The sequence below is a fragment of the Uloborus diversus genome, chromosome 1, assembly GCF_026930045.1.
Source record: "Uloborus diversus isolate 005 chromosome 1, Udiv.v.3.1, whole genome shotgun sequence".
Taxonomy (NCBI): domain Eukaryota; kingdom Metazoa; phylum Arthropoda; class Arachnida; order Araneae; family Uloboridae; genus Uloborus; species Uloborus diversus.
In genome coordinates, this window is record NC_072731.1 from 26440578 (window position 1) to 26462746 (window position 22169).

At 34.7% G+C, this 22169-nt stretch overlaps 1 protein-coding gene across 1 annotated transcript in view; it reads right to left on the bottom strand.

Annotated features, from left to right (window-relative positions):
• LOC129234498 (putative phosphoenolpyruvate synthase) overlaps positions 1-22169 on the bottom strand; it is a 106254-nt gene that overhangs the window by 15616 nt on the left and 68469 nt on the right. The window contains exons 25-35 of the mRNA XM_054868498.1: positions 21884-22045; positions 17190-17324; positions 13045-13129; positions 12664-12752; positions 10812-10874; positions 7989-8081; positions 7851-7910; positions 5944-6041; positions 5778-5841; positions 3454-3617; positions 1243-1321 (exon numbers count right to left, since the gene is read on the bottom strand). Coding sequence (XP_054724473.1) covers positions 1243-1321; positions 3454-3617; positions 5778-5841; positions 5944-6041; positions 7851-7910; positions 7989-8081; positions 10812-10874; positions 12664-12752; positions 13045-13129; positions 17190-17324; positions 21884-22045 — 1092 coding nt within the window. The remainder of the gene's footprint in view (positions 1-1242; positions 1322-3453; positions 3618-5777; positions 5842-5943; positions 6042-7850; positions 7911-7988; positions 8082-10811; positions 10875-12663; positions 12753-13044; positions 13130-17189; positions 17325-21883; positions 22046-22169) is intronic.

A 22169-nucleotide genomic window follows, 5' to 3' on the forward strand; every position in this document is an offset into this window, starting at 1 on the left:
TTGTAAAAATGCGAGGGTGATGCAATTTTTTTTACCAGCACTGTAAAACAGATTGTTGTTTGTCCCAGAAAAAGTCTTTAGTTTTACATTTTTCTAAAAGAAATCAAAAAAGAAAAATTTTTCTTATTTCAAACATGGAGTTAATCACACACATTTGATAGACTCACAGCATAATAGCAGTACCAAAACTTTTGTTTGCTATTATACCAGAAGAGGAGGGGGGGGGAGAGGGTCTTTCATTGAGGCAGTCTCAATCAAAATAAATCATCTGCGCTTCAGTCTAGCACCTTGCTGAAACTGGTACCTTGATAAAGAAACTACACTAAGCAAGCCTCTTTCTTTATTATGAGTCTAATGCTGAAATCGATCAGCCGAGGGTGTGTACGAATAGAATAACGACAGCGTCTTTTCACCCCCATTCTGCCCTTAGAAGCAGCCCAAAGGAAACAAGAAGCGGTATAAAAAGCAAAATCACAAAAATGCAAAGGACTTGATATCCCGACAAGAAAGGAAGGAAATGTGATTGTTTTAATCTAATTCCTCATAATTACAATTCACGCCTGGACACACTATAGCCCCTTCAGTTTCTTTACGTATGCGGCAATTTTTAGTCTTTCTAGTACTAATCTGCACTTGTTTCTTGTCAAGTGTGGTTCAGCCATATGTTCTAAGTACCATGAGGCCGATGTCTCTATATCAGAGCACATAAAACATTTCGAAATATTCAAAAAAAATTCTAAATATGAGAAAATATGGAAAAGGAAAGAAAATTAAAAATCAGTTGTTGTTGTTATCATTATTTGACGCTTCTTTTATTAAATGCACCTGTTTTTTTTTTCTTGTTTTTTTTTTAACTAACTTCGGAATGTTTGGCTTAGACTTTGTAACACTGTCATTAATCGTGCTTTTCAATATGTAAGTAACAAAAAAAAAAAAAAAAAACTGGCTAAATGGAACAATTTCGCGAGTCGGATGTGACCCGCGAGCATTGGTTGGGCACTAGTTTTGTATATTATCTGATCATTCAGTGTTAACCAGAAAATAACCTTCTTTTGAAGTTAAAAGCTTAAGCAAAAAAAAAAAATTTTTTTTCAATAAAAATTGCATACATACTTAGTCTAAGTAAAACTTTCTTTCAGATGAATGCTAAGCAGAAATAATATGGTATTCCATTCTACTCAAAGGCGCTCTATGTTCCCTACATATCCCATTTTACATTATATCAGAATAAAGAGCACTTACTGGTCTAGGAAGGCCTCTCATAATTTCTGGGAAAATATACCGGTCCAATGCCGGAAACAGTTTTCTGCGGTGAATGGCTCTAAAGACAAAAATTTTCATGAAAAGTATTATAAAAATTACGATTTGAATTATAGTTTTTGCATAAGTTATGCAAAAAATAAGTTCTAGTTCATTTGAAATTCTAATTTTTTTAGCGAAGAATGAAAAACTATCGCTTTTTATTCCATCTTTCAAACGATGATTCAAAAAATTTCAGCAGCGAAAAAGCGTTTTTTCAAAGATAGATAATAGAATAGATGTATACAATTATAATTAACGAAATATAGGGTTGACCGGGGCACATTTACGCGGATTTTTTAATGAATTTTCTAATTTTTATGTTTTAATTTAGGAAATTTTAGACATGGCGATTTTATGAAGCAATTAATGGAGTCAAAATTGGTATATTCAGTTGTTGCTCAGTTTGTGTTTTTAACCGTAAAAAAATTATTTTTGAGTTCAATTCGGTTGCGTAAACTTGCCCGTTTATGCATATTATTCATAAACGGCACGTTTATGCATATTTATTTTGACACTTAACGTGGTTCTGTTAGTGTTTTGAACACAACATCTTACCATCGTTAAAATAAAGCTAATTTATTGGGAGTGAATAGTGTATAAAATAAAAGTTGAATGCACATGAAGACAAGCACTACTTGATTGTAATCTATAAGATATGAATTTGTAACTCAATAAAAAAAAATGGTGATTTTCAAAACTAAATAGCCTGAAAATACTAAAAAGGTTTGAGATAGCTCGGAGCAAAAGAAGCGTCATTGCGCGTTTAGAAGTAAGACACCGTAAGAACGTACGTAAAGGTGCTCCGACCTCAACGCGTAAACTTGCCCCGTCGCCAAGTTTGAATTTATTTTTAACGTAAAAAAAATAATATTTCAATTAATGCAAGTACAATTCTCAAAAATGGATAAAAATCTGTTAATTTTTATATATTTGTTCTTTCTTAGCTAAGTATTATTTATTCACAATAAGCTTCAAAACGTTCAACACAAAACTTACTCAACTTGGTAGATATTTCTGCATACATGCTAGACCGAAGCTCGACTGATGCTCAGAAACGTGTGAGAATATGTGCAGCATCAATCTGTTATAACTGTTGGCTCTCCATTTATAATTCGTTTTGAAAAAAGGGCACTGCGCAAACGTGTCCCGGTCTACCTTAATGATTCGTTTCTTAACGTTAATTTGGTATTGAAGATGATAACAATAGGCAACAAAGGCTTTAAGTTGATAGATTCGTTAAAGTTGTATCTATCGCATTGCTGATGACTGACACTTCATAGCTATCAGCTTACAAAAAATATTTTACTTTTCTGCAGTAACTTTTTAGATGGACTGATAAGTGTTATCGTAAGGTACGTAGAAAAAAAAATATTTTTTCAGAAAAACTATTCATCTTTCAAACTGTGTTTCGATTAATTTCAGCTACGATAAAACGTGTTTTCAAAGACAATAACACCATGGATGTTCACCAAAGACAGATTAATTTCGTATCACTCATTTCTCAAAGGCTTTAGACAGAGTCGTGAAAGTTGTAACTATCGCGTTGCCGGTGACTGACACTTAACTTTACAGCTTAAAAAAAAAAAAACTGTTTTACTATTATCACAAAACTTAATAGATAGATTGATAGATGTTATCGTAAGACACGTAGAAAAAAATACAGTCAAACTGAATTAGATTTTTTTTAAAAAAGGCGTATATTAAAATATAAAAAATCTCAAATTGACGAGTAAATACAATTACATAAATATATAACTAAGAATGGTTAATCAGTTGGTGGTTTAGAGATTCTGAAAAGAATTTAATCGAGTAGAGCTTGAAACGAACTCAATCATAATCGCAGTGAAGTTAATTTTTTTACTTCTTGTTAAAAGATAATATTCAGAGATATTATATTTTAGCATGCAGTAAGAAAATTTTAACGGCAGTTTTGGAATTAGAACTAGATTGCTTAAAATGAACTGAATTTTTAATTGTTTTTTTTAAATCCTGAACTCTGTTTTATTTTGCCATCTAAACTTCATACTGTAAAATTATTCAGTTTTTTTAATTATATACATATATACATTTTATACATACTTGCATACATACATTTCATTCGAAATCTATAAGAATTTTCCACATTAGTTAAATGAGAGACAAACTATTTACTTTGAAATGAGCTTGGGAGATCTGGTTTCTAGCAACTCCTGAATTTCAGGAAGGGTGAAGAAGAAGATGAGTTCTGCATCTGGAATACGACCTTCGGAAACCATCAGTTTGCTTAAGGTTAGGAATCCTTTCCTCCAGATATTCATGGATTTGATGAGCAATGACTAGATGACAAAGACAATAAGAATACACAATTTCAAAAAAAAAAAAAAATGCACAAAAAAAATAATTTTTACCAAAAAGAACGAAATATCCGTTTCAACGAAATAAATTTTCAGCCCTGATTTAATTCCTATTACATTATTTGAATTCCATTGCAACAAAATTCGTTACAACGAACAAAATTTGAGGTCCCTGGAAGTTTGTTGTGACGTGATTTTACTGTTTTTTTTTTTAAATTCTTTGTATTTTAATGACTATGATGCAATCTTCCATGCACTTTCCAAAGGCCGAGAACCAAATGTTTGTGAGAGATACATGAACACAATTGAGGACCTCGACGTAAGAAGGGGTCAGCACCATTTTTTGCTGATTTTGTGTTTCACATTGAAATACAGTGAAATTCCGTTACAATGAACTTCAAGGAACCACAAATTTTGTCCGTTGTAACGAAAATTTCGTTGTAATGGAATTCAACCAATGTAATGTAAATTTAATTGGGACTGAAACTTTATTTCCTTGTATGGGGTTCGTGTAATGGGATTTCACTATAAATGAAGTGAAATATTATTTTTCAACGTGTACAAGCACGAGGCACATCCAAATAATACTCCACCAGATATTAAAGGAAGGAAATTTAATAATCTGCGTTTCCAAAAAAGAACAAAACAGCTCCTCAAAAACACAATGTATGTATTTTTAAACTAAAGTGTTTTTAATCACAAGATTCGCATTGCTTTCTCGTAACAAAATATAAAATGGTAGGTGAATCTCTCTTCTGCTTTGGTTCAAGAGATAGAAAAAATCCTTTCAAGGAAAGCCTACCTAGGACAGGAATTTTAAACGGGTTTTACTGAAAACTTAAGCATTTCCACTTACATGGCTTTGCTTCTCACTGTTTCAAATGATACGTGAATCTCTCCTATGTTTTGGTTCAAGAGATAGTACTAGTAACTCTGGTAGGTGCTACTATACGGAATGATTTGAAAAAAAAAAAAAACCTTTTAAGGAAAGCCTACCTAGGACAGGAACTTTTAAACGGGTTTTACTGAAAACTTAAGCATTTCCACTTACATCCCTTTGCTTCTCACTGCCTCATTTCTATTGTTATTAAAAATTCAAATTGCATTTGGACTATGATGTGTATTTCGAGCAAGAACGGGATCACTCAATGAGCAACAATTAGATTACACATAGATAACATTATATTTTGTTATAAATGTCATTGAAACTGTCTGCACAGAGGGAAATTCTGACATAATGTTAGAGAAATGAAAAGTTAAAATATTGATTTTTTTTTTTATTTAGGGGGCTCCGCCCCTTACTCATTGCCGTTCACCAACCCCTGAAGATTGCTTCGCGAAGATTTGAACCCATTAGGATGAAGCAGATTAAACACGTGTTACGATTAGAACGAAATGAAATTCTTACTCCCTCACCCGTTAGAAAATATAATTTCAGTAAAGAGCTCATTATAGTTAGAAAAATGTAAGGACGAGGTATTTTATAATAAAACTTGCTTTAAAACATTACTTTTTATTTTTGGCAGTAAATTTGTACCTTTAAAAAATCTGGTAAATATTCTCTTTTATTTTTCGTGGGGTAAAGTAAAAAAATAAAATATTTTTTAATGAAATATTCTGTGCTTGATTATTAAAAATATGTTTGACGAAATGAATGAGTATAGGAAAGAAATAATGAATAAATGAACAGATAATGAAACAATAAACGAATAAATGACTAAATTAATTATATGAGGAAAAAAATGAATGAATACAATGGTGAATGAATAAGAAAAATGATTGAATAAGTAAATCAAATGAACTATTTAACTTTGCCGGGGATGCACTTTACTAGTTGTACAAAACATTTAAAATTTAAAAAAGGTCAATATTAAGTAAATAAGTACCGTACCGAACAAAAAAAAATAATCATTTTGCAGTAGCAAAAATAATTTTTGACATACAACCAAAGATTACAATGTAAGTATCACTTATTGCTTGCATTATCGCATGCTTTGATCTGTAGAGGTAATTTTTTCTGATTGGAATAGACTAAGTGTGTTACTGAACACTTAAAATATTACCAAATAGGGGGCACTGCAAACATAATAAATATTTCACCATTTCACTATGCCCCATATTTACCTACTAAAATGTACTTACTTTACATTGTTCTCTTTCTCCCACAGCTCTACGACAATTTGGTAACAAGAAACGTATAAGCCATCTGTAAGAAGCGACAGTTTTACCAATAGGTAAGTAATTCTTAAAATTTTGAAAACTGCAAATGGTTTTTCTCAAATGTAAAAATATCTTTTGATTATTTTACCTTGTTTTGAAATCCAGAGGAGTTTTTAGTTCTGAAAATATTTTTCCATAATCTTGATCGGATTTTCCTACAGCTTTATCACAAGTTCCAGCGAGATTCTGTTTGTAAGAAAATATTTTACATACAGGGTGTTCCAAAAATGATTGATACATTTGAAAAATCAATAAAACTATACAGGGATCGATAGAAATATACCGTTTGTTGCGTTATGCTTGGGAGAACAATAAATTTCCACACGGACAAATTTTCAAAATTAGTTACGATGTTATTCAACAGATGGCGCTATAGGTAGTTTGAAAGGTATTTAAGAAAACAGTCTGTAAGATCGCAAAAATGACCGATATATTTGAAAAATCAATAAAGACTAAACGGGCAGCGACAGAAATACACTGTTTATTTGCAATATGCTTGAAAAAACAGTAAATTTTCAGACAGACACACCTGAAGCCTCCTCTAAATACATGCAGCGCCATCTGTTGAGGAACATTGTAACTAATTTTGAAAGTCTGTGTCTGAATCTTTACTGTTGTTCCAAGCATAATACAACAAACGGTATATTTCTATCACTGTCCGTTTAGCTTTTATTGATTTTTCAAATGTTTCAGTCATTTTTCGAACACCCTGTATTATGCATATGGAAATTCAATCATATAAAAAATAAACAAGAAATCGTTCACTCATTGATTCCACACTAAGTGTTTTGCTTCTTCTAAATGTTTTAACTTACCACAGAAGAAGACTGTAATAACGCTTTTGCGTTACACAGGTTTTTGCGTTATATAGGTCATTTCACAAGTTTTGAAACTAATATTCAGAATATATCTATATGTGTTTGCACTTTAGAATAAGTTTTAACTACAGTGAGAATTAAAGCACTAATTATACAATACAATATATGCTTTGTCATTCACAAATAAATATGTTTTACAATCAAAAGAAAGTGAATTATCCTGCACTTCTGCTAGCTTCATGGTTTGCATAACAGATGTATCTTCAAGAGCTAGCTGATGTTTTTTTTTTCTTTTCTTTCTGTGGATACTGATTTTCATTTAAAAGCTTTGAATTAAAATGAAAAGATAAAAAATGGTTTCATAATTTAATTTGCTTAACAAATTTTATTTTTGCAAAGCAAAACAGAGGGGTTTTTTTAAACTGCAAAATTTATTGTTTACTTCTGAAAAGTTGTGCGGTTTATAGAGAATCGCGTTGTATAGGTTGGAGTTATGACGGTATTCTACTATATTATGATTATAATATATCTCGAATAAAATACCTCTACGTAATACATCGATGGTTCTCTAACATTTTAAAATTCTCCCCCTTTTAAGTTTTGGGAGGGAATTTTCCTTTTTTTTCTTTTACCTACAGAAGGAGTCATTTATTAATTATATTTCTATCATTTGAATTTTATTCTTGATTGTTAAGACTTAGGATCTTTCTGTTAATTATGAGGGTTTTCCATTTGATCTTTAGCTCAAGTTACTCAGACAGCATATTTTTTTCATTCTTTTCTATCATTAGTTCTTTCTTCCTTTCCCTTTTTGTTGTTGTTTTCACGAAAACAAAATTATTTTTAAACTCTAAAAAGCATTACGTTTAAAAAAGTTCATTTCTAACATATCGCAAGAGAGTATGCCTCCGTACATTTTCTCCATAGTTCTGAGAGCAAAGTGTTTTAAGAATATTTAGAATGACTTTCATAATGAAACAAAGACAGCATCTAAACATCATGATGCACATAATGTGTGCAGTGTTAAAATTACTATGTTCAAGAAATTGATGGCACTTTGAAAAATCTCTTAGAAAGGAATACGGTTATCCTATCGTAATAGTCACTCAAAAATATGGCAATGTTAGCTGGAATATCGTTGGTATAAAACGGTGTTATTTGAATCATTTTACCATACCTGTAAGAGCTTGACCAGAGCTTTTGTATCCATCTCCCATGGCACGGAATGCACGTCAAACTGAAAAATGGCAAAAAAAAAAAGTCAACAGTTCAATAGAATTGTGAATACTCCAGCAGATATTGCAATTCTACTCACCTCTTTTACACATCTGTGACCGTGAATTTTCAGAAATTCCCGAAACTTTACCCCAGCACTTGTTTGAGTAGTCTCCAGCCATTTGGTAGCATCCTGCAGTAACAAGTTTTTAAATGGTGTAAATTGTTAGAAACGAATAGACTTTGAAAAAAATGAAGCAGTAAGTTGATTGTCATTAGAAAATTAACTTATAAAATTTCGATACTATAAACGCTACTCTACTCGAACAAAAGAATGATAAACATAAAATTATGATTAATTGCAGAATCATAACAATAAAAATCAACGCTTTTGCAATTGCCTCTTACAGTCAGCCCACGGATTGAATGGAATTAGCAAATATCCAGTTAAGACGAGTCTACCTGAAGGAGGGGAAAAAGTGCAAGTTTGACGCTTGTGTTCTACTCATTTGAATGCGACTCTGCTTTATTTAGTGGCTAACATGTATCTACAATAGCTGGCAATCCTACAAACTAATAAATGCGTATAAATGCGTCTATTTCCGCTTGTAAACAGGATATTTGCCTTTCCATCTAATTGGTGATCATACTGCACAAGCTACTGAGATTTGCAATCAAAATCATCGCTTCCAGGGGTGAATTTCTTGCAAAATTTCATTTACTGATTAGCGTTCACATGAGTTGCTGACTAAAGAGTCAAGAAAAAAAGCTGCTCATCAGGCATAAATGTACCCAGACAGATACATGGCCGAGTTATATTCAAATATGCAAGTATAACATGTGAAGATCGTATGACTGATACTCAGTAAGCTGAATATTAGCCACAATAATTAAAAACCATTAAGCTTAGGAGCAAGATTTTCAAACTCGGGGATATAATTTGCCTACACCTGTGGCTGTTTGTAACATATCCCTTGTTACAAACAGCCACATTTTGTGTTGTTGTTTCGCGTAGTGGCCGTCTGTGATCTACAATATGTGTGTAAACATCAGCACATGAAGTTATTCATAACCCTCTCATAATTTCTGAATTAAATAGAACAGAAACACGACCGCCTATGAAAAGCAGATGTACCTGATTACAGCCATTCACATCATTTCTGGATACAGTAACCGCCGCTTATTAAAATCAAATTCGTTCTTAGGATATTTGATTTTATAAAGCGGCTGATTTTATAAACCGGCATACCTACATTTTAAAAAATGAAAGGTTTTGAAGTTAAAATACTATAAAAAACGAAATGAATTAAGTCATTTATTTTTGTTTTATAGTATTTCAAAATACAGTTGTCATTTTAAGTAAACATCAGGGTTTTTTTTATTTTATTTTTTTTATACAAGGGTCTTAAAATATTGGCGTATCGCAGTTTGGTTAACAGAATTGGAGAGTACAGTTTCAATACCGTTTGAGAGTATACTAAATGTTTTGTAACGTTCAACATTATATTTTCTTCCTTGTTCTAAAGTGCATCGATATCATCAAGCGATTTTCTGACATCCACTAAAGAAACAAATTTGGCGCTGAGATTTCCTCTTCTTCTAAAACTAATTCCTTCACTTCTTGGTGCTTCTTTATCAATCTTTTACGTATGACATCCAAAATTTTGATTTTATAAAACGGCGATAGTGATTTTATTAAAAGATGGTTTTAACATGTTTTGGTATTGAAATGATTCTGTTCTTCCAGATTTGATTTTAAAAAGCGGCTGATTTTATAGTCCAGTGATTTTATTAGTGGTGGGTACTACTTCCAAGTAGTGGTCTACACTTAGGACGTTTACAAAAGGTATTAGTGGGGCTTTGAGACTTGTCCAGTTCATTGAAGCTTGATAATGTTTGCTCCTTTTTATAAAGTTCGTTGAAAAGGGCGCATTGATTTCATTTGAAATACTTTGTGAAACTACCACAAAAGTAACCATAATCAACTCAGTGCCAATCACTCTTTCCTATTATCCCAAAAGGAGGTAAACATTGTCAGAACCAGGGCTCTACTTGTCAAAGTCACACTGTACTAATGCTGATAAACCATCTTTGGTTGATCACAGACGGTAGAAACAAAGCCTCAATTGGAATATGGGTGTTTGGGTTCAGTTTGATACTAAAATTAACAGCTATTATACTCAACATGAAGGAATACGCATTACTTTTATCGTGTAGGAAAACTGACAAGATTTTAAAATGCTACAGGGAAAAAGCCCCTCCTTGAAAATCCGTTTGAGACATGATCCTATATTAAAAAAGCAGAGAAACAAATGGTTTTGCAGTGTAGTGACCACAAATACGTAGAAAACGTGCTTCAGGAGCTTAACTAATTTTTTCTAGAAAGGTAACATAGTTTTTACTAATAATTTTTAATTATTTAAAAAATGGAGAGATAAAAAAAAAACACGAAGAAACAAATTTTAAAATAGTACCGTCAGAGTATAATGTTCCCTTAATGCTTCCTCCCTTGAAAATTTGAAAAGTCAACGCGTCGTTATTGTCCGTTTTTCAGGCGAAGGCACTTCGCTACGCCTCCTCGAACGTCGAGTTCCATTTTACACGGAGGTGATCGGTAAGCAATCCATGCGCTTCTAAAGGAGACAAAACCAGACATCCTTAACTTGGGCATGCATTTTAATGCGCAAAAAAGTCTTAGTGTCTTTTACATTGCTTGCTTCACTTGTTTGTTGTCATTTTAGTTATTCTTACATTTTAAAAACTACTGCTTTTGCAAAAAATGGTATGATCCGAATATACCTTCTGCCGAAAACAGTGAAATAGAATCATCGGATACCACACAACGAGGGAGGAGTCAAGGGCCTTCTCGTAGAAAAAAAAAATACACTTCTAAAATGAAATAGAATACATTTCCTTATCTTACCTCAATAGTCATAGACCTGAAATCTTCAACTTTCATCTCTTGCACTATGGCATACGCTAGATTCTGTAAAAACAACAAAAATTTAATAATAAACAGAAACGGGAGAAAAATTATTTTCAATTTATTTCTTTTTGATATTGTCCAATTTTCAAATTACGCTTCCTATATTTCTCACCATACATGAATCGTTTATTTCAAAAACCCGTCAATGACATTATTTTCAAAAAGGACATTATTATATCTTATGAATGTCCAACTTTAGGCGCACCGCCTGATGCAAAAACATGTCAAGGATTAAGTCTTTTGGGGGCTTTAATAGGTTTTATTTTGTCTTGAAATCTGTTTATTGCAGAAACCCGTCAAATAAAATCACATGGCGGCTTTCTGCAGCAAATTTTGCGTTCGTCATGTTTCTTGTTTTGTTTTTATAACGATGAAACTTCTGGGAGAGGAATTCGAAAGAAAAATAGGATTCCCTTTTAAAGTATCCACTTTCTAAAGAGTTTTATTACAACAGCACTGACCAAGGAAAAGTGGTTGTTAAGCAATTTATTGGCGGTTCAACCTCCTCAACATTCACACTCAAAAAATATTCTTCAGTTCCGGAGGAAAAAAAAAGAAAGAAAGAAAGAAAGAAAAATCAATGACCTGAAGAAGTTGGCGAAATATACTACAGGCTATGAATATTTATTTATTTTTTTGATGAAATCCTCCAGTGGCCTACGACCCAAGCCGCCTGCAACATCAACGAAGTGTATGAAGATGAATAGAATAAAAACTCTTAACTTGAGGCTTGGCCTATATGCATAGATGATATGTTTTATGTCGTCTCGTTTGTCTCTCACTACTTCTTTATTTTGCGTATCTTATTTAACTAATATTTCAACCTTTTCTTTAATGTTTAACAAATTTAGACATAAAGTTAATGTGCTTTTTTATTTACAACCTACAACAGCTTTTCAAAATCAATATTCACATCCCCTGCTACAAACAAATTTTATGCCAAATTTCATGAAAATCGGCCGAACGGTCTAGGCGCTATGCGCGTCACAGAGGTCCAGACAGAAAGACATTCAGCTTTATTATCAGTAAAGATCACAATTTTACTAAACTGAATGAGTGCGAAAAAAGTGTTAACTAATTCCTGGTGTAATTGTTTTTCAAAGGTGTATTTAAAATTCCGGGGCTCATTTTTTAAAAATGACCTATTTGTGAAAAATTCAACTTCTAAAAATAATTATAAACATAAATTTACCAGGACAAATGAAAATACTTCCTTTGAAGATATTCAAGAGCTTGAGTTGCGTCGTATGGGAAAAGTAAAACAGAATTTGTTTTCTTTTTCATTTAAAAGAGAAGAAATAATTTTTGGCACAGCAGAGCTAGACAAAATTGCGTCCTTAGAAAATATCATATATTTTTAAAATAGCTCCACAACAAATGTGTTCTCCTCCAAATTCAAATGTAATTTTAGATCAAATCTTTGCAAGTTTTTACTATTATTATATATACTTGGAGAATTGTTTAAACGGTGAAAAGATATCATAGATGGAAGTTTTCGTTTATTAAAATATCGTTATAGAGATGTTGTGATTTCTTTTGCCAGAACTTTGAAGTTAATTAACTTTTCAAAGGAAGGTTTTGAGAGATTTTTTTAAAACCTATGTCAGAAGCCAGGATGAACTATCATTGATTATTTTTGCAAAAGTTTCTCAGTGAAATTAAAGATGAGCAAAATGTGGAATTCGATTTTTAAAATCGGTGTAGCCATTGCTCAAATTTTTTACATCCTTAGCTGGATTAATTATACGTGATTTCTAGGAATAAAGGACGGTGTAAAAGAAATTATTACCTGCATTGCTGCCGGTACGTCTGCACTAAGCACATTTGAAGAAGACGATAAGAGGCGGGCAAAATCACTGTAAACATCAGTGTCAAAGTCTGTCAAGAAAAGTTCAGAAAGAAGGTTCGAAAATTATTATTTATTAATAATTTAGCAGTTATTATTTATTATATTTTGCACCAAATGCAGAATTGGTTAAATCGAACATAGTAAGAGTCAGTTGGGGGGGGGGGATGGATTGAACTATACGAAAAACATAACTACCCATATTATGTCTACACATATTGTAAATTTCAAGTATGAATATTTTGTCTCGGTTTCATTATACACTTCATGTTACAAAAATAATGTCACAAATTATATATTATTGACTAAATAAATTTTACTCACTTTCTTTATTTTTGGCAAGAGTGAAGAATAAAAGGATATTCCACAGCATAGAACCTTCACTGCAAAACATATGTTGTACTATTGACTGAAAAAGATAAGAACGCAAGTTTTAAAGATTAAAACGTAAAAAATGTCAACCCTCTGAGGCGTACGGTTTTGATTTATGTGAGATACGTACATACATACATAATGTCACTCACGGTTATTCTCGGGGATGATCAAAATGGATATTTTGACTTCCCATGCATTCTTAAGTACATATGCATGTGCGGACCGGGACCAAAAACCAATTCAACATTTATTCAGGAGTGAGTACAAAGTGACAAGAAGTACACTGTTAAAAGCAGGGGTTCCAGACGAGTGAAAATATTCCCTCTAAGGTGAAAGCATAGTGCCTGAAGGTGCATCACAGGCTAGAAAATAGAGCAGAGGAGCCAGAACATCATGCAATCGCAGAAAGACTCATTGCGCATGCGCTTTTTGCCTTAGACATACATTCAACCACCTCAATATGGCGGACAAATGATGATTGCGTTTGTGTGTCTTTCACATTGAATGAAGTACACTATTGGATTAAAACCCAACTTTTCTAGGATTAATTATCCGAAATTACAAGTAAGTACAGCTTTTGATCACTTTGTAGCTTTTAGGGCTTTCAAACATAGTTAAGTGTTTAAAAGTGCATTTATTGCTTTTCACAGTAACCGTTAGTCTTCTAGTTCTCGTTTACTGTTACTATCGTGAAATTTCCATCATTCAAAACGCTACTAAAAATATCTGTCATTATTTTCTTGAATACTCGATAAGCAGCTTTTATTAGTCACCAAAAGAACCTTAATAAAAATGTTTCTTGTGTTTCGTAGATTATAACATAAAGATAGCGAAAAAAAAAATCTCTCTCAGTCTAGCTCTTTTTTTCTTTTTTTTGCTTTTTCATTCAAGTGTTAGAATCATTTCCTGTTAGCAGTCCTCGAAAGCGTTAGAACTTTCTTTTGGTTTTTTATTTAACTGTTGAAAAACTTTATGTGCAGTTTCTTTTGTTACTCTTGATTAACGTTTATGAAACGATTTTGTTTTTCCGTAATTGTAATATCCCTGAATATTTTTGGCTCATCATTTAAAAAATCCATAAGTACAGCTATGCTTCATTTTCGGAATACGTCAAGTTTTAGTAAATGTATAATTTCTCACATGTTTTAAATAATTACTCGTTTTTAAATTATAACGTATTTGTGACAGATCTTTGATACAAGTGAAGGGGTAGATATTTATTGTTTTATTAATTTTTAACATTACTTTTTGTTTAAAAAAAAAAAAAACATCAGAACCCTGAATTTTTTCACATGTTTTTTAACGACCCCAGAGTTATTATTCATATTATTTATTTTATGATTCTTTAAGAAAACGATAAAGATTTCACCGGTCCGCAAAGTTTTTCATTTGCTTTTACCGCGCCCGTGGGTCAAAAGAAGTTGAGAAACACTGAGTTAGAGCACGATCAGATGAATTAACGCTATGAGCACTTCTTAACTATGTTGAAAACTCTGAAATATGATCAAATGCTGTAATTACATGTTTTAATCATTTCCAATACCGAGTTCAATGTGAAAAATGTCCAAAACGTAGAATATCATAAATCAAAACAAAACTAAAAAAAAAAAAAAAAAGGTACACAACTGTATTTAAAAACGCACACAATACGGGGGAGGGGGGAGGAGGATCTATAGTAAGGGTGCCATTTCTCTCTCCGAAGGATCCTTTTTTTCACTCCGGCTGTCTAGTTTTTAAAAGGTGCCTGTTTTTCACCCTATTTAGAGGTGCGATTTCGGCTCCGTATTGGGTGCCGCTGGTGAACAAGCGTTTCTCCCCTGAAAGGTGCCGAATGCATCCTGTAGTTTTAACAGTGTAACTTGGACACACGTGATACATTATAATTTTAATACTGATGGAAATATTACGACCAAAGATCGAAATTAATACGAATATATTATTTCGTCTAATATATTTCAAATTTTCAAAGTGGCTACCTTTAGTCTTAATGCAGAGCTTTAAACGTGTCACAAAATCTTTGGCTATGGGGCACAAATTACTTACTGATATTTGAAGACTAAAATTGGAAAACGCATTAAGTGCCAAAAAAATATACATGGTCCGATCCAAAAGTAATGATCCTCCGTTTAAAAAGACAGATTTATTGAGCTGATCGGTACAACTAACTAACAGATTTAAACATAGGCACCTCCTGCAACAATGTACTGCTGCAGGCGGCTTTTCCATGACTCAAAGGCATTCCGGAAGTCCTGTTCCGGGATATCTGCAAGGGCTACCTTTTACATGGGCTTGGATGTCCTCGATGGAGTCGAAGCGTTTCCTTTCCAGGGCTGCTTTTAATAGTGGAAACAAGAAGAAGTCAGGAGGCCACAAACCCGGACTGTAGAAAGGCTAGGGTAACTCGGGACGTTGACTCGGACCTTCTGCAGTCAGAACTCTCGGCACAAGTTTCACGCAGAGTTTCCGCATGTGCAACTTCTCCGTAACAATGCGTTTCACCGTTGTTTCCGATTAGTCCAGGGCGTTTGCTACTTGGTAGAGATTCAAACACCAATCCCTGTTCAAAAATTCACACACTCGTTGCAAATTCACGTCAGTACGAGCCGAGGACTGGCGCCCAGACTGGGGTTCGTCAGTCACCACTTCCCAGGCTTACGAAAGGCCTCGTGCACTTTTCTACTTGCGAATGGGACAGACACTCAGTCTCTAACGCCTGTTGAAGCAATGCAAACGTTTGGGGAGGAAACTAGAAGCAAAATCTGAACTCTTTGCTTTGCCCTGACGAACTTTTCATACCGCCGTGTCACGCACGACCGTATAGGGGTTACTGTTAAAGCTGATGGTACCGCTCCGAAAGATGGGAAGCAACTGTCCTGCGTTGCGCTGTAAAGCCAACCCCCCTTCCACTACCATCGCTGTCAAGCGGAGCGAGCTGAAAGGTGTGAATGCGTTAGTATGACGTGAGACTCATAACTTTTGGATCGGACCATGTATATATATTTTTTTTTCGTCAAAATTTAGTAAATGCCAAGCATTTCGCTGCCGCAAACGATTTATGTGCCTATCCCCCCAAAAGTAGTTAAAATAACGTTGTTTGTGTCCGCCAGTGAAGTAAGAGTAGCATCCGTGCGGTGGAGCGCGCAGTAAGTGCCATTGAAGGGTTATTGAAGGTTACTTATCTTGGTTGGTCCAAGTCCATAATGCATAAAAGTGGAAAACGCAGTAAGTGCCACAATCCGCCTTGAATCTTATTTTTGATGCCCTGTAAATTTTATGTTTGGCAGTATTTTGTCCCATGCTAAAGGGTTTCTTTAGGAATGCCAAAGTTTCTTGAGGTTAAGCACGCATCTTCAATACCTTCTTGCATTGTCGACCCCGTAATGGTTTGGTAATATGTAATGGTTTGAAGCGGGATATGTGCTAGGGGGGAAACATCACTTGTTTTATTGATCAAGGAATAAAGATCAATCAAGAAAAGCATTGGCAAACTTATTTTGGACAATGCTGTCTTACTTGGTCGTGAAAGTTCTTCATAAACAAAAGATGGACCTTACAATAGGACTCCGTACTTGTACGCCGAGCTAAAGGCACTCAAGATTGGTGCAAGACACATTATCTGGACTTCATTGGAGCTCAAGAATGGCCACCGTATTCCACAGATTTGAACACAATGGAATATTCTGTTTGATCCATCGTGGAGACAAGGGTGTGTGCTAAAACTCATAAAACTTTAGCATCCCTAAAGAAATCCTTATGCAAGGGATGGGGAAAAAATATCCGTAAAAGAGTTGCGGCTCATAGCCGAAATTTTTTTGCCACGTTAGCTCAATGGGGCTAAAGGTAACCCCATTGAAAATTTAAATATATTAGACAAAATAATGCATTCAATTAATTTTGAATTTTGGTCCTAATAGTTTTATTAACATTAAAATTATAATATATCATTTGTGTTCGAGTTATTTCTTGTCACCCTGTAAAGGTGAATTTAGACCGAAATTTAAATGAAATGTTTTTTGTAATTACAATACTTTCTTTAATATGTAAAAGGAACTAAAAAAGAGTTAACTTGAAAACAAAAAAATTCTAAAATTTACCTCATCATATTCAGAGCAATTCTTCAGTATAGCTGAGAATGCTTCCTGCGAGGATTTATATTTTCTATCAGAAGAATCGAAACGGTGCAGATGCTTTTCCAGTGCTTTATGCCCAGATCTTCCGTAGAAAAGCGACTAAAAAAGGAACAAGGGAAGAACTATTCAATTGATTAAAAATTACAAATTTCTTCTCGATATAAGGTATTTCCCATGACAGATTTTGAACGAAAAAACTCAACTACATTTTCAAAATTACAGCAGTAAATCATGACTAGTGTTAATTAGCAGTAGAATTAGTGAACACCTAAGTGTTTATAAATTAAACTCTGCATTTTTAAAACTCAGAATCTGTAGGGTAACGGCACCAGTAAAACCATGCTTAAACCAGTTAAGCACATGCTTAAGACATCACTCTCAGGTTAACTCCATTTTCTGAGCCTTTTAATGTATTTAGATTTTTTTTAACGATTTTTTTCTCATGCTACTGCATCTCATCTAACGTTCGGCTGCTTCTGGATCCTCTGAATCAGTTAATTCTATTTTTATTTACTAAATTTTGAAAAAAGAATTCAACCCCCAGTAACAGATACTGACAACTCACTCTGATGATACCCAGTAACAGTAGAATGAGGAATAATGGACAGAATTCCGCTTTTATCTTCAAAATGTGCAAAAGTTCTTCATTTTTAGATCTAAAACAATATTAAATTCAAATGAACATGAAACACCGGGCAGACCTCGTGGTGGCTGTTCATAACCTTCCACTTCTGCCTTGTAAATACCAACTGGGTTAAAAATTCACTTTGATAACACTAGAAAACATCAGTTTTAATCACGTAAAATTCTTATTATTTAAATCCAAATTTACAACTGTATGTTACTGAACCCTTGTCTGTTACTGGTGCCGTTAACCTATGTATATGTATACCTACAATGTATATGTATCCCTATGTATTTATATAAAATATATTTGCAAATGTAAATAAAATATACAATTATTTTTGTTGTAAAATGGCTGCTGCCATTGGGTGTTCACTGTACAGGTTGAGTTCAATGCAAAGTACATAAACATTTAACGATGCCAATTGGCTAACTTATATGAAAGCAAAGTATCACAGAGATTAGTTGAAGTATTGGCTTTTATTTTTAGCAATTAAGTGTTGTACTAAATGTTGGAAATGCGGTCGTTTTTCAAGAATACGAAAGCGTGTTCATAAAAATATGATTTATATGAGTAGTCCAGGGTTAAAGTAAACGCACCAATAGTGGCTAGTGCTTCAATAGTGGCCACTTCAAGGTTACTTATGTACTTTGAAGAAAGGAATTAACAATGATAATGTGATTAATATGTTGGTACTTAATGTAACTATCATATTGAACCAATTTTGTTCATCAGTTATTTGAATTTAAAGTAAGTAATATAAATTCTTCGGATGGGAGAATGTTAGTAGGCCACTACTGAAAATTTCAGATTTTGGAGTGACCATTAATGGACCAAATCTCTGAACTTGCAGTACTGCCCTTTAAAGACCTTGTAAAACCGGTAAAAATTACCTTTAAGTAAAGGGACATCTACACCTTGGAGTAAGACAAAGCCTCCAACGACTTGCTCGTCTTAACCCCGGCCTCAATATGAGCAGCTGGAGGGCAAGAGACAAAACGGTCGTCGAAGACAACTATGTCGCGTGGATCTTCGAGGTGGACTCTGCCTCAGCCGAGTTCATTAAGAAGTCCAACCCGGAATTGTTTGTTGGGGGTTTTGTCAAGGGTCTGTGTAAGATCCTGCACGATCCCAACACACAAAATTCTCCTGGTGTAGAAACTGCCTCATCCAAAGACTCCGATGTTTCATTGGAGCTCAAGGATAATGTGAAGGCTGTTGAAACTCCTGCTGGGAGCAATGTCCCAGATCCTGCAATGATGGAAGGAGTGGAAAGTTCGGTGGTTGGGACACCATCTGGATCCGCTCCTACTGTAAGTATTGAGAGCAAAGATAATGGTTCTAACTCTCCTAAATCCACTACCAGTTTAATTTCGAAAGTTATGGAAAATCTTGACGTTTCAGATGCAGATTCCGACGTTACGCTAACGGATGAGACCCTCTTACAGGACTCTCATCCTAACAAAAAAGCTGCCCCTTAGCGGGTCCCCGCTCTCTGCAATGCCTGGCATCATTACTGCGCAGCTTAACCTTCATCATTGCCAGTCTGCTACTGCTCTTCTTAGTAAAGACTTGGCTGAAGGAAGGATTGACATTGCCTAGTACTGGAACCCTGGGTTAACCATGGGAAAATCCTTGGTCTGGGTAGCTGTGGTAATCTCTTCTATGATCTGACTTGTAGTAGACCGAGAGCCTGCGTAGTAGTTAACAAGCGCCTGAATGCTCTCTGCCTACCGAAGTTCCTTGACGGTGATAACGTCGTCATCCGAGTATTTAATGAAGATGGTTGCTTCGGCATGTTTCATGTCGGCTTATCTAACCTATGAGGGTGAGATTCCTTTAGCGACCTCAGCCAGGAATTTTTTTAAATTCTGTGTGCATGCTAGGCTGTAGTTCATTATTGGCTGCAACGCTAACGCTCACCACATTGTGTGGGGAAGCAGTGATTGCAACAAGAGAGGTGATGAACTTTTGGAGTACCTGTTAGGTAACAAGGTAACAACCTAAATGTCCTCAACAGAGGTAATAAACCTGCCTTTATTACCCGAAACACATGTGAAGTCATTGATCTAACGATATGTAATGACAGGACACTGAACTGCGTAAGTGATTGACAGGTGTCAGACCGGATTACCCTATCTGAACATAGACTAATCCTTATGACTTTTTATGGTCCTGCACTAAGCGTACTGCAGGAGGAATGGAATCCCAAACGAACATCTTGGGAATCCTATCGGGAAGATCTGAGGGTCTCCCTATCAGGTAAAAATTTTAAACTTACTTCGTTGATAGACTTGGAACTAGCTGTTGATTCACTTCAACAATCTATACTCCAATCTTATCAACATAATTGCAATGCAATCTCCACTAGTTTACCAAGACGAGTTTCTTGGTGGTGTAAAAATCTTAGTGGATTAAGAAAGATTTGCAGAAGACTTTTTAATAAGGCCAAGAAAACGGGCGATTGGTCTTCGTACCATGAAGCCCGCAATAATTACAATAAGGCAATAAGAACCAATAAACAGGATAACTGGAGACAGTTCTGTAGCCATTTGGACAGCGTTTCTCGTGTTGCTAAACTCACGAAAATACTCTCTAGAGACAAATTTTGTCAACTGGGTTCCATTGAAAAGGAAGATGGTTCCTTTACTGAAGACAGAGAAAGCACTTTAACATAAATGTTTAGGGTGCACTTTCCTGGCTCCATAATTAAAGATGACGAAAGTCATCCTGATATTCCGCTACACTCCTTACGTGGTAGTAAGGAAAGGTGGAAACTAGCTGGTGAAATTGTGACCCCTGGTAAGATTGTGAGTGGGCCAATAATTCATTCAAGCCATTTAAATCTGCTGGACCAGATGATATTATACCTGCTCTCCTGCAGAAAGGTGTGGATATTATCACACCACATCTTTGTAGGATCTACAGGTCCTGTCTTGTTTTTTTGCTATGTGCCTTATGCTTGGAGAACTTGCAAGGTAATTTTCATACCCAAGCCAGGTAAGCCAAACTACAATGAGGCGAAAGCATTTAGACCCATCAGTCTTACCTCTTTTCTCCTAAAAACTCTGGAGAAACTAATTGATAGGCACATTAGGGATAGTGTTTTGCAAACCAATCCGCTTTCTAAGTGCCAGCATGCTTATCAGCCTGGAAGGTTCACTGAGACTGCACTCTATGAGCTGACAACAGCTCTGGATAGTGCAGTAAATGGACAAGATATAGCTCTCGCTTCTTTCCTTGACATAGAGGGAGCTTTTGGTAAAGTGCCCACTGAGACTATTAATAACTCTCACGCACACAAGGGTATTGATCGCATGATATGTACCTGGGTTAATAGTCTGCTAACAGCCCGTATGGCAAAAGCTTGCATGCTGGGCAACACTATGATGGTGGATAACTGCCGTGGCGACTCACAAGGGGGTGTTCTCTCCCCTCTGCTTTGGTGGGGACACAAGGGCAAACTATTTATGCGTAAAAACACGTTTTACTATTCTCTCTCGAGTGCTACTGATTTGTATTCCTTTTAATTATTACACTATCGTATATGGTTTCCTGATGAGTAGCATTTCCTGAAGTTTGGCTCATATTTCTTCATGCATTGCACACACTATTTGGCGAATTAACTGAAATTTATCTTCATCTAAATAATAGCGAATAACCGAGCAACGCTTCTGACGTCATCAACAACGAAACTCGTGCCATGCCATGATAATTTAATAATAATTTTTAGCAATGTTTGACATGCAGGGAAGTGCTTTATTTTGACAAGTTTGAACTGGATCCGGTACCTTAACTGTTTTACTGGTAAGACTGTCATTTTAGGAGAGTGAAGAAACGAAACAGTGGTTAACTATTAACGCTATCTACTGGAGTTTAAATTTAATCCACTGAAGTTAGGGTTAAAATTTTAACTAGCAAAGACTGGTCATCAAACAGGCAATTGCATCGTTAAAATGTAGAACGGTAGAAGCACTTTTCACCCTTAATACCTTAACGGGCGACTTTCTAGTAATTAAAATAATGTTCTCACTTTAAGCATCAGCAGGTGAGCTCTGATCGGTTTCCTCTTTTTTTCTTGAGCCCTCTCCTTGGCTATGAGAAATATCTCCTCGTCATCAATAATCCGCCCGAAGACTCCAATCATCGTTGCTTTGGCGGCCATTGTATCGTGGCCGTCCATTCGAGAAATTAGCTGAAAAGGAATTAAAAGAAAATAAATATAATGATTTATAGAAAATAAAATGAAATCGTCCACTAAATAATATGTCTTCATTGTTTTTTTTTTTTTAAGTTTTTTTTTCCAATAATGTAATCAA